Source organism: Canis lupus, chromosome 6 (genome assembly GCF_048164855.1).
Source record: "Canis lupus baileyi chromosome 6, mCanLup2.hap1, whole genome shotgun sequence".
Taxonomy (NCBI): Eukaryota; Metazoa; Chordata; class Mammalia; order Carnivora; family Canidae; genus Canis; species Canis lupus.
In genome coordinates this window covers 45,904,293-45,918,006 of record NC_132843.1, presented here as the reverse complement: position 1 = coordinate 45,918,006, position 13,714 = coordinate 45,904,293, and the positions used below count along the sequence as shown (strand labels likewise).

The 13,714-nt window shown below is 37.3% G+C and overlaps 1 protein-coding gene across 25 annotated transcripts in view; it reads left to right on the top strand.

The window, feature by feature from the left end:
- CATSPERE (catsper channel auxiliary subunit epsilon) overlaps positions 1–13,714 on the top strand; it is a 199,931-nt gene that overhangs the window by 96,130 nt on the left and 90,087 nt on the right. For 12 of the 25 annotated variants that reach the window (XM_072830306.1, XM_072830305.1, XM_072830298.1 and 9 more), the window contains 3 exons: positions 692–798; positions 6,618–6,669; positions 9,464–9,956. In XM_072830306.1, coding sequence (XP_072686407.1) covers positions 795–798; positions 6,618–6,669; positions 9,464–9,956 — 549 coding nt within the window. In that variant the 5' untranslated portion in view covers positions 692–794. The remainder of the gene's footprint in view (positions 1–691; positions 799–6,617; positions 6,670–9,463; positions 9,957–13,714) is intronic. The other 13 variants (XM_072830310.1, XM_072830315.1, XM_072830311.1 and 10 more) reach the window with 2 other exon arrangements.

Here is a 13,714-nt window from a genome sequence, read left to right as displayed (position 1 = left end):
ATACTAAGAATTTTTGTTAAAGCCTCCAGATATCATTTGAAACCTACCTTGAAAGAATATGTTGGGAGCCCCTGGGTGGCTCAGCTGATTAAGTGTCTGACTTGGATTCAGGTCATAATCTCAGAGTCCTGGAATGGAGCCTCACATGGATCCCGGGGGTGGATCCCCTAGTGGATCCCCGTGTGGGGCCCCAGTAAGGTCCCCGCTGCTCTGCACTCAGCGGGGAGTCTGCTCCGCCCTCTCTCTCTCTCTCTCTGCCCCTCCCCCTGCTCATTCTCTCTCCCAAATAAATAAAATATTTTTTTAAAAAAAGAAAGAATATGTTGCTTTGAAGTCAGATCCATATAGACATAATTCTAACAGATTAGTTTTAGAAACTCCATTACTTATTTCATTAAAATTAAAACATGAGGATATTTATTTAAAGGTCCCCATAATCTCAGTTCATTCAGGAATCTGATTATGTATAGTGTTTTCAACATGTTGGAAATGATATTATACCTTCTTTATGATTCATAAAGTTCAACAGGGAAGAAGCTATATGATTAAAAAAAAATGATCCTGAAAATGTGGTAAATGTATAAATATAAATCATGTCTTAGCTAAAATAACAAATTAAATATATCATGATTTAATTTCAAAATAATTTTGTCTACAGAAAGTGAAAAAATGATTTTTTTTTTTTTTACAGTATTCCTTAATACTTAGCAGGCAGTTGGCCACTTTGGGACAGAAGCCTATCATATACACAACTCTGAAGAGAAAAGTTTATTTTCCACATGATAAAATGAAGAATGGGTATTTAATTTTAAATTTTCATATATAAACTTTATTTTTTAAATTTATAAAATAACTGTCAGAAATTTAAAGTAAAAGAAATTTTAAAACCCTAGTGGAATTCCATATAATATCTTATATGTAGTTTCCAAGTAGCTTCTTTCATGATACACAAAAAAATTGTAATAATCAGAACTAGTTATCAACTTAGATTATAGTTTTACAAATGGTATTAATATCTAAACTTCAGTTCAAGAGCCTCATTCAGGATGTCAGCAAATCCTAGAAATATCTCAAAATGTTTCCTGCCAGTTCAGAAAAATGAACCATATTGGTGTAACTGATGCTACAATCATTACCACTGTCAGTACACACACATACACAAAACAAATTCCACCTGAAAGATAAAATCTGTTACTATTAAATTAGGAAATGATTATAGGGTTAAGACAGCCTTTCTTACTCTGTTACAACTAGGCACAGGGCAAGGTGATTATAACTAAAAGACACAATTCCTACCCTCAATAACCTTCCCTTAGTTGGGGAGATAGATAAATGTTACGATAGAGGTGAACCCAGATGAAATGGAAGAGAGTGTGCACCAACAAAGTCTTAGATAAAAGGGAATCAAGGAGGACTTCTTTAAAGAGGTGACATCTGCATGCTTGAAAAGAAATAAAAGCCAATTGGGAGAGCATTCCAAACAGAGAGGCTGCATATACAAAAGCTTTCAAGCAGAGACCTGAGAAAGCAGACACATTTCAGGACATGCAAAGAAGTTGAATCCATGGGTAAAGTAAAGGGTGACCTTCAGAAAGAGGAGATGTTTTTTAAATAATCATAATAATCTGGGGCTAAAATTCCTGCTGATTTTATAAAACCTTGGGAGGGGAGGTAGGAGAAACAGTCATTATAAAACCGACTAGGGCAGCCCCGGTGGCGCAGCGGTTTGGCGCCGACTGCAGCCCAGGACGTGATCCTGGAGACCCGGGATTGAGTCCCACGTCGGGCTCCCTGCATGGAGCCTGCTGCTTCTCCCTCTGCCTGTGTCTCTGCCTCTCTCTCTCTCTCTCTGTGTGTCGCTCATGAATAAATAAATAAAATCTTTAAAAAAAAAAAAAAACTCTCTCTCTCTCTCTCTGTGACTATCATAAATAAATAAAAATTTTTTAAAAAATTAAAAAAAAAATCAACTAAAGGCTTGTCTGACTTAGCAGGCAAGTAGGAAGGTTATAGGTATCATTTGTTTCTTCTCTATTGTTATATCTTTATGGAACTTCATAAACACAATTCGCCCTTTTAAAGTGTACAATTTAATGGGTTTCAGTAGATTTACAGAGTTGTATAACTATCACTACTGTTTAAATCTAGAACATTTCTATCACCTCAAAAAGAAACCTTATTCCCTCCTCCTCCCAGCCCTTGGTCCTACTCATCTATTTCCTGTCTCTATGGATTTGCCTATTCCGAATGTTTCATATCAAGAGAATCATACAATATATGGTCTTTTGCAACTGGCTTCTTTCAGCATAATGTTTTCAGGGTTCATCCATGTTGTAGCATGTTTCAGTATTCATTCCTAAAAAGGAATAAAAATTGCCAAATAATATTCCATTATATGGATATACCAACTTTAAAAAAAAAAACTGTTCTTCAGTTGATGGACATTTTGGTTCTGTGTACTTTTGGACTATTATGAATAAAGCTACTGTGAACTTTTATTTACAAGTCTTTGTGTAGACATAATGGGTTTTTTTTAAGATTTTATTTATTTATTCATGAGAGACAGAGAGGGGCACAGACATAGGCAGAGGGAGAAGCAGGCAGGACCTAATGCAGGACTCAATCTCCGAGCTAGGATCATGCCCTGAGCCAAAGGCAAACGCTCAACTGCTGAGCCACCCAGGCATCCCTAGACATAATGTTTTTATTTCTCCTGGGTGTATACCTAGGATTGAAATTGTGAGCCATATGACATCTAATTTCATTTCTTTGTTGTCCGAGAAAATATTTGTGTGATTTCAGTTCTTTTATATGTATTGAGGTTTATCTTATGGCTTAATATATAGCCTGTCCTGGAGGATTTTCCTTGTCCACTTGTGAAGAATGTATAGTCTGCTGTTGTTGGGTGGAATGTCCTATAGATGTCTGTTAGGTCTAGTTGGTATAGAGTGCTGTTTAAGTGTTCTATATCCTTGTTGATGTTTTGCTTGTTGTTCTATCCATTATTGAAAGTGGTATATCAAAGTCTCCAACTATTGTTGTTAAATTGTCTATTTCTCCCCTTCATTCTGTCAGGTTTTACTTCATGTGTTTGGGGTCTCTGTTGTCAGATGAATATGTTTGTAATTATTATACTTTCCTGATGAATGACAGAGTATCTTGACATTAGAAAATGTTCTTCTTTATTTTGTATTGTTTTTGCTTTAAGGTTATCATCTCTAATATTACTATAGCCAGTCCAGCTTTCTCTGGTTGCTTTTGCATAACATATTTTTCTGCCCTTTACTTTCAATATTCCTGTATTCTTTTAAGATTTTACTTATTTGTTTATTTATTTGAGAAAGAGAGAGAGCACAAACAGGGGGAAGGGCAAAGGGAGAAGGAGAAGCACACTCCCCGCTGAGCAGGTAGCCCAACGTAGGGCTTAATTCCAGCACCCTGAGATCATGACCTGAGCTGAAGTTAAGTGCTTAACTGATTGAGCCACCCAAGTGCCCCTCAATGTATTTGTACTTTTTAATCTTAACTGTATCTCCTATAGACACCATATAGTTGGAACTTATTTTGTTATCAGTCTGATAATCCCTGCCATTTGGTTAGACTATTTAGTATACTCATATTTAATGTTGTTATTGATACAGTTGATTCTATATCTGCCATTTTATTTATTTCTCCTGTATTTTTTCTTCCTCTGTTCCTCTATTGTTTTCTTTGCATTAAGTGAATATTTCCTAGTGTAACAATTTAATTACATTAATTTTCTCACTGCATTTTGAAATATTTTCTTAGTTTATCATCTAGGGCTGGCCATATACATATAGCACATTGCAACAATGGGAACACTTATATTGCACAACCAATTTGAAAGGTAATTTTACATTATCCTGCAAAGTTAAAGATGCCCATACCAATAGTTCAGCAATTCAATAGCAGCATATATTCTACAGAAATCCATGCACAAGTGCACCAGGAGATGTGTGTATTTGTACCAGAATTGTTTCTAATAACAAAAAAAACCCCTGAAATTCTAATTTCCATTTCATGGAGAGATGGGTAGGCATCTTATAGTTATGCTATAGAATATATGCATTATACAGCAGTAAAAATGAATCAAACACAGCAATACAAATCAACATGAGTGAATTTCACAAACATAACATTGAATGAAAAAGGCAAGTCATGGAAGAAAAATACAGTATGATTCCATCTATATAAGGTACAAACCTGAAAAATTAAAAAAAATATTGTTTAATAATACATTTATGTCAGTTAACTAGTTTTGTAAAGCAAAAGAATTGACTTTCGTATATTAACCTTGTATCCTGCAACCTTGCTACAATTACTTATTAGTTCCAGGATTTTTTAAATGTGTCCTTTGTTCTCAGAAATTTTTTCTGCATAGATAATCATGTCATCTGCAAATAAAGAACATTTTGTTACTTCTTTCTCAATCATGTATGCCTTTTGTTTTATTTTTTTATCTTACTATGGTAGATAGTAAGATACTATCAGTGTGATACTGAATAGGAGTGGTAAGAGGAGACATCTTCGCTTTTGTTCATAGGAGAAATGGATCTAATTTCTCACTATTAAGTATTTTGTATGGTTTTTTATAGATGCTCCTTTATCAAGTTGAAGGAGTTTCCCTCCATTGCTTGTTATCTGAGAGCTTTTATCACGAATAGGTGTCAGATTTTGTCAAATGCTTTTTTGCATCTGTTGATGTAATTATATGCTTTTTTTCTTTTTAAATCTTTTATATGATGGATCATATTAATAGATTTTTAATGCTGAACCCGACACGCATAACTCGAATAAACCCTGTTTGGTCATGGTATATAATTCTTTTTATACATTGTTGAATTCAAAAGGTCTGCAACTCTACCGGTAATGTATTTATCTGGTTTTGGTATTAAGGCATCTGGTTTTCTCTACTATTCTTCTGTTTTCAGTTTACTGATTTCTGCTGCAATTTTTTTTTCTGTTTCCTTTAGGTTTGTATCGCTTTTTTTTTCCTCTAGTTTTCCAAGGTGGAAGCTTAGAGTATTGACTTTAGATCTTTCTTCTTTTCTAATATATGCATTGATGCCATACATTTCCCTCTAAGCCTTGCTTTCACTGCAGCCCTCAAATTTTATTGTTTTATTTTTTCATTTGTTCAAAACATTTTTCATTTTCTTTTTGTTTAAAATATTTTTTACCTTCAGTTGTGATTTCTTCCTTAACTAATGTGTTATTTAGAAGTGTTTAATCTCCAAATCTCTGGGGGAGTTTCCAGCTATCTTTCTATTATTGATTCTTAGCTTAATTACATTGTATTTTAAGAGCATACTTTATATTTTTTAAAATTTCTTTTTTTTATTTATTTATGATAGTCACACAGAGAGAGAGAGAGAGAGAGAGAGGCAGAGACACAGGCAGAGGAGAAGCAGGCTCCATGCACCAGGAGCCCAACATGGGATTCGATCCCAGGTCTCCAGGATGGCGCCCTGGGCCAAAGGCAGGCTCCAAACCGCTGCGCCACCCAGGGACCCCTATTTTTTAAAATTTCTTAAAATGTATTTTATGACCCAGGATATGATGTGTCATGGTCAGTGTTCCATATGAACTTGAGAAGAATGTGTATTCTGCTGTTGTTGGAAGAGATAATCTTTAAATGTCAATTGGATACACTTGATTGATGGTGCTGTTCAATTCAATTATGTCCTTACTGATTTTCTGCCTGCTGGATCTGTCAATTACTAAAAGAGCAGTTTTGAATCTCTAACTATATAGTAGATTTTTCTATTTCTCCATGCAGTTGCATATTGTTTAATAAGACATTTTATGGCAAAACTAGTTTTTTAAAAAGCACAGGAATATAAATACAAATGCAAACAAAATCAGGCCAGTGATTATGTGTAAGCAGGTGGGGATGGGAGGAGAGGCATAGGACATTTCTAAGGTATTGGTAACATTCTGATTCTTGATCTAGATGATTAGTACACAGATGTTCATCTTAGTATTATTCTTTAAATGTATGTGTATGTCATATACTCTTGTATATATGATAAATTCATAATAAAATTATTAAATAAGTGGTATTTTAATAGAAACATAAAGAAAACATGCATATGGAGAGAAATTTAGAGGTTTAGTTTTTTTTTAAAAAATTGCCTTGGATGCCATAAAATACCATTCACATGATTGACTAGTCTGAGTTTAGAAAAGATTGTCCTTATTAAAGATACATTTTTGTGGTAAAACAAGAAAGCAAAAAAAGAAAAAAGCAAGAAAGCAAAATAGAAGAGAGTTCTGGGAAGAATTAAAAGGCAGTGAAATAAACACAAGGAAGATGAAATCAGCACTCCAAGAGAGATGAAGAGCACAGCTTTGGTGGGCAAACAGGAAGAACACACCTGAAATAAAATATGGCAAGTGAAATTGAATAGGAAAAAATATAGAGATGCCCTGAAAATAATTTGGAATAGCTTGAATTTTTTCTTAGATATAATTAAGGGGCCACTGAGTTTCTAAGCAGAACATGACTTAATAAAATTCAGATTAAATGAGATAAACTAAACATGGCAGATTAAATGTATTTATTTATCTCTATTCTCTCCCATTATCTCACTAAGGTAGTTGTAAGCCTACAAGGAGAACCAATGGGAAGGGAAGCAAGAACAGAAGGTAAAAGGAGATAAAGAAGTGGTAACTGACTTAGTAAAACATGAAATTGTATTTATTAAGGGCTTGCAGAGGGAATTCTAAAGTGATGGGAACCCTCTGGTGTGCCTTCAGTTCTTTCCTCCAGCTCTGCTCCCTGAATATGGAAACTTAGTGTATATCCTCCTGGCAAGAGAGAAGAGGATTTTTCTTTGATTAGCTTATCAGACCTACTTAAAAGAAGTTTGGAGTCAGAAGGGGAGAAGCATGATGGAGTACAAGAAGGGTGAGAAGTATCCCTCCAAACTGAGACACAACTTGTTACAACTTCCCTCTTAAATATTAAAGGAAATCCAGAAACTATCAGAATTACAGAAAGCTTCCAACATGAACATCAGACACCTAAATCAATAGAGAGAACAATAGAACTCAGAGGAAACAAAACATAGCAGGGAGCAAAAGAAAAGATCACAAAAAAGCATAAATAACATCTTCACAGAAATAAGAGAAGATATTATATATGTAAAAGAAAACTAAGATGTTATAAAATGGGAAAGAAGTAACAAAATAATTTTTTAAAGATTTTATTTACTCATGAGAGACACAGAGGGAGAGGCAGAGATGTAGGCAGAGGGAGAAGCAGGCTCCTCACAGGGAGCCCTATGAGGAACTCGATCCCCAGACCCAGGATCACACCCTGAGCCAAAGGCAGACACTCAACCGCTGAGCCACCCAGGCTTCCCAAGAAAATAATTTTGAAAAGTGTATAATCATTAAAAAAAAATCAACACTTGAAACCAAAATGATAGACATGGAATATTGAAATGGTCGGTATGCCCTGACCAGGCCTTGAGTGCTGGCTCCTTTCTAAGCCTTGTAGATAAATAGATCTCCATCCAAAAAGAAGAGTCAGGGATCCCTGGGTGGCGCAGCGGTTTAGCGCCTGCCTTTGGCCCAGGGCGTGATCCCGGAGACCCGGGATCGAATCCCACGTCGGGCTCCCGGTGCATGGAGCCTGCTTCTCCCTCTGCCTGTGTCTCTGCCTCTCTCTCTCTCTCTCTCACTGCGTGCCTATCATAAATAAAAAAAAAAAAAAAACAAAAACAAAAAGAAGAGTCACCAATACCTCATTATAATGTGGCTACACATATATGAGATTATCATATAGCCAGTGGACAGTGTAAAAAAATGGTACTGATGATTGTAGAAATTGTACTTGAAACCGATGTTATAGAGTCAGTAGTGTGGCTTGCATAAAGCAGTAGTTGCACTGAGTTTCATGGTGGCATGGTTTAGGGTATAGAGGTGTGGTGACAACCCTACAACTGCCCCAACATGGGTCCCCCTGCCCTGCCAGGACCACATTCTGAGTGGGCAAAATGCCGTCACCCAAGTATGTATACATTGAGGAAATAGGAAACTCAGGAGACATTTACTGAACATCTACAACCTGATGTCTCCTGGATTGCCCTGATGAGAAACTCCCTAGAATTTTTCATAGTTTCCAAGATACATGGGAGAATGCTTATTTTCATGAATTCCTCTGTATATCCACTCAAAAGATAAACTTAACCCTGTCAAATTTTAGAATACTAAGAAAAGGGATCCCTGGGTGGTGCAGCAGTTTGGCGCCTGCCTTTGGCCCAGGGCACCATCCTGGAGACCCGGGATCGAATCCCACATTGGGCTCCCGGTGTATGGAGCCTGCTTCTCCCTCTGCCTAGGTCTCTGCCTCTCTCTCTCTCTCTCTCTCTCTCTCTCTCTCTGTGACTATCATAAATGAATAAATAAAATTTTAAAAAAAGAGAATACTAAGAAAAAAAGGGATACATTATTTCTGAATTCTCTGCCTAGAGAATTTATCCAGCAGGTGTGTAAAATATTTTCAGATATTCAGGGTCTCAAAAATTTATGTTCATATATACTTTCACAGAGAGGTACTGAAGAATGTACTTTAGCAAAACAAGAAAGATCAAAGTGCTGGATCCAGTGAATGATGCCTTTAGCCCAAAAAGTAATGAAGTGAAACAAGTACTAGATTATCTCTGCATTTAAAACATGGAAAAAATTATGGGCCACCACATTATCTTTTGGAACACTTAGGAAACAACGGATTTTCAAAATGAAAAAATGATGAACTCTAGAAGAAATATGAATATACATGTATATATGAAAATGTATGGGGCAGCCTGGATGGCTCAGCGGTTTAGCGCCGCCTTCAGGCCAGGGTGTGATCCTGGAGACCAGGGATCAAGTCCCATGTGGGGCTCCCTGCAAGGAGCCTGCTTCTCCCTCTGCCTGTGTCTCTGCTTCTTTCTCTCTCTGTCTCTCATGAATAAATAAATAAAATCTTAAAAAAAAAAGAAAATGTAATTATAGCAAAATAACTGACACAGTAGTAAACAATATTCACATAGTAAAACAATGTAAACACTATAGATTTAGCTAAATGCTGTGATACTGGGAGAAGAGATGTATTGGTAGTTATATTTTTATGAGAAATACATTTTCATCTGTCATATAAGAAGCCAATAGATAATATGTAAAAATCATATATTAAGAGAGAAGCATAAGAATTTGGAGACACAATGCAGATGAAAAAGGTGTAAGAGTCAAGATTGTTTTCCTTTGGGAACAAGAGTGAAGAATGAGGAGAAATGGGGCAGAGGTAGCGTTTTAGTGCTACTTAATTTAACCCAGATTCATGTTGATAAAAATAAAAAATATTTTTAAAGATAATAAATGTCAACAATGTACAAGATGGAGGAGAGAAGAGAGAGAGACCATTTTATTTTTATGTTTTCTGTTTTTTTCTTAGGACCTGGCGTATTTCAGTACCAATGACGTCAGAAGATGTGCTAAAGGAGATTAAAGGAAATCAAGTGGCTTTTCAAGATTGCTTTATTGCAGATTTTCTTTTCCTGCAGACCTTTCCGTTGTTGACAATACCTGAGATTCCTGGATTTTTACCCATCTCTTCACCAGCTGGTAGTCAGTTAATGGCAACCTGGATTGCTTGTGTTCCTTCTTATATTGTTGTGGTAGCGGATATGGAAACCTTTCAAACAAATGATTCATTCCGTACTTGGATCAGAATCAGAGTGCCTCCAAACATTTTGACTGAGGATGAAAGACACAGCATATCTGATGTGAATGTATCACGGGATGGAATATTTTTTCTAATAAATGGTGTTCTTTACATAAAGAGTTTTACTGAGTTCAAAAGACTGGGAATAAGTGAAAATCTCCCCAATAGTGGAATTATTGGCATTACATCAAGAAAATGGTGTTGGATCAACTATTTATTAAAGGTCAGTAAAATATTATATATATTACACTTACACATTTAGATAGATTTACTGTATTATTTTTTAAAGATTTTATTCATGAGAGACACACAGAGAGAGGCAGAGACACAGGCAGAGGGAGAAGCAGGCTCCATGCAGGGAGCCCAACACGGGACTCAATCCCGGGACTCCAGGATCACAACCTGAGCCAAAGTCAGACGCTTAACTGCTGAGCCACCCAGGCGTCCCTACTGTGTTATGAAATTCAGTGATATATAAGATACTATACTATGCAGCTTTTGCAGAGTTATTTAATTTATGGTTATAAATAAGTCCATTTTCCTAACCTAACTTTTCAGAGGCCTCTTTATAGAGATACACTTCCAACAAAAGAGAATAAAACAAATCTTGTATATTATTATGAAGAATAAGTTAGCCATATTATCACAGTTTTGTTTTACCTTGACATGGGCAAAAGGTCCAAAAAATTATTTCCCCCAAAGACTGTGTACTTTCAAAAATGAATTAACTCCTCTTTTGACAATATAGTAAATAAGGTATCCTAAAGCTATTACGTTACAAAATACCTAAAATGCTGTGTAAAAATTTTAAAACTTTTTTTAAGGATATAGCTGGATTATATGGAAGTAGGGGAAATCCTGAGAGGAATGGGGTAGTCCTAGATCACTAATCCAGAGGCATAAGCCAATTCTAACATCTCACCTTCTGTAAGCACATATACTAATTTAGATATTTAGATCTCTGGTACTTGGACACAAGGCCTTGGGCCTGTGCAAGGTAGGACATCTGATAATCATTTTTTCATAAAACATGAACCTTCAAAATTTTTCCAAAATAATGAAATCTATGTGAGCTTTAGTTCTTCAAAGGAGAGAAAAGTCTGTCTTTAAAATTTGTCATCAGGTGACCCAGCAATTGCACTGCTGGGGATTTACCCCAAAGATACAGATGCAGTGAAACGCTGGGACACCTGCACCCCGATGTTTATAGCAGCAATGTCCACAATAGCCACACTGTGGAAGGAGCCTCAGTGTCCATCAAAAGATGAATGGATAAAGAAGATGTGGTCTATATATACATGGAATATTACTCAGCCATTAGAAACGACAAATACCCACCATTTGCTTCGACGTGGATGGACATGGAGGGTATTATGCTGAGTGAAATAAGTCAATCAGAAAAGGACAAACATTATATGGTCTCATTCATTTGGGGAATATAAAAATTAGTGAAAGGGAATAAAGGGAAAAGAGAGAAAATGAGTGAAAATATCAGAGATGGTGACAAAACATGAGAGACACCTAACTCTGGGAAATAAACAAGGGGTAGTGGAAGGGGAGGTGGGCGGGGGATGGGGTGACTGGGTGATGGGCACTGAGGGGGGCACTTGGCGGGATGAGCACTGGGTGTTATGCTATATGTTGGCAAATTGAACTCCAATAAAAAAAATCTTTTTAGAAAATAAAATAAAATAAAATAAAATAAAATAAAATTTGTCATCAGGAACTGACTCACATGGGCTTTGGGGCCCAGAGTCCCAGCACCTGTGTAGTTCAAAAAACATTAAGGCTAGCACCAAGCAGAAGTAAACACAACAATTTCTGGAGAAATTAAGCCTCAATTCAGGCTTTGAAAATTTTCCACAGATAACATTCTGAAAAAAATTGACCTCACAGTAAAAAATGACAAAACACACAAAGAAACAAGATGCCATGGGAGTCAGGAGAAACAATAAAGAATAGAATCATTCCCGCAAGGACATCAGGTATTAAAGTTGACAAAATATAAAATATCTTTAATAGATTTAAATAAATGGAAGACATAAGGAGAAAAGAATCTACCAAATGGCAAGGCAATTAGTAAAAATAAAAGCAAGAAACTCATTACTGTAAGATTTAGGATAGTGATTATCCCAGAAAGGAAAAACATAGTGACTGTGAGAGCGCTTGGGTGGCATTCAGGAGTTCTGATGATATTCCATTTCTAAATCTCTAAGGTCATTACACAGACCTCTGTTTTGTCACAAATCTTCCAGCTATATATTTTTCTATTCAATCCGTTTTCTGTATGTGGATTGTATTTCAAAATTTTTAATATGTAAAAATAAATGCTAAAATATTAAATTTTATGTAATAAGCTTTGGTAAAACTAATGAAAATTGAAATGTAAAATTCAGTGGAGAAGATCCAAGATGTCTAACCAGAATTCCAAAATAAAGTTTAGAATGGGGGGCAAGATGGCAGAAGAGTAGGGGTCCTCAGCTCATCTGGTCCCACAAACTTACCTAGATAACTTTTAAAACATCCTGAACACCTATGAATTTGACCTGAGATGTAAAGAGAGAACAGCTGGAATGCTACAGAAAGAAATGTATTCACTACTAATAAGGTATGAAGGTGAAAAAAATTAAAAAGAACTAAAGTAGGGGAACCATGACTAGCAGGGCTAAAGCAGAGCAGCAAAAGCCTCCAGGGCCCAAAAGCACAGCCCTGGAGAAGTGGGAATTTTAAAAATCCATGCCTGAGTTTTCCCTGATGGAAAAGGGCTTAGCAGGGAAATTGGGCAGAATCGCAGGAGGGGCGGAAGCATCAAGATTCCCGAAGTCACTATAAGAGGAGGGGTGCCTGGGGGATTGCTCACCGGTCCCCCTCGGTAAAGGGCTAGAGCGCCACAGCCCTCCAGGGCATTTGGGAGAAGCCCGCCAGTTACAGGGGCTGGCTCTGGAGCTGCTGTTACTTTAGAGCCTGGCAGCAGAGGGAGGTGGCTGTCCTCCATTCCCTTCGGGAGAGGCAGTGCCTGGGAGTGGGTCCAGCGGCACAGGGTTCTGGATCCTAGGGCGCCAGAGGACAAAGCCGGAGATCCTCCATTCCCCCTGGGACCACAAGAAGTGGGGAGGGTACAGGAAAGCGAGACCTTTCCTGCTGCTGGACGCCCCGCAAGCTGTGCAGATCAGTGGATCAGTGCACCAGGCCTGCCCCAGGAGCATGTAGCCCGTGTAGACTGGGAGACTGGTTAGTTACTCCTGGAGATCTTGACTCCAGAGCTGGAAATCTGACCATGGCCTTTTTTTTCTTTCCTCTTTGTTCCACATTGTACCTGGGAGAGGTGGGGCCTCTAGGGAACAAAGGTCTCACAGGATAAACAGCTCATACTGAGCCAAGCACTAGGCAAGGGGCTGGACAATTCTGCCCAGGCACAAACACCTAAGAATCAGTGCAGCAGACCAAATGCTGGAAGAACAAGGGAAATGGAAGTTTACTAAACAAGCAGCACTGGAAAGCTCCAGGACTGAGTGAAAATAGTATATAGAACTAGAGGGTTGGGCAGCCAGCATGGCTCAGCCGTTTAGAGCTGCCTTCAGCCCAGGGCGTGATCCTGGAGACCCGGGATCGAGTCCCACGTTGGGCTCCCTGCATGGAGCCTGCTTTTCCCTCTGCCTGTGTCTCTGCCTCTCTCTCTCCTCTCTTTCTCTCTCTCTCTCTCCCTCTCTGTCTCCCTCTCTGTCTCTCATGAATAAATAAATAAAATCTTTAAAAAAAGAACTAGAGGGTCCTTTTTTTTTTTTTCATTACAACTTGTTTTTATATCAGGCTAAAAATTTCCAATATTTTTTCTTTTCCCACCTTAACTACCAACTACTCATTTTTAAGTTTTTTTCCTTTTTGACTTTCATATTTCTACAATTACATGTCTTAGATATATTTTTCACTTCTGGACTCCCTTCGGTGTATTCAATTTAATTTTGGTAGATATATGAGATA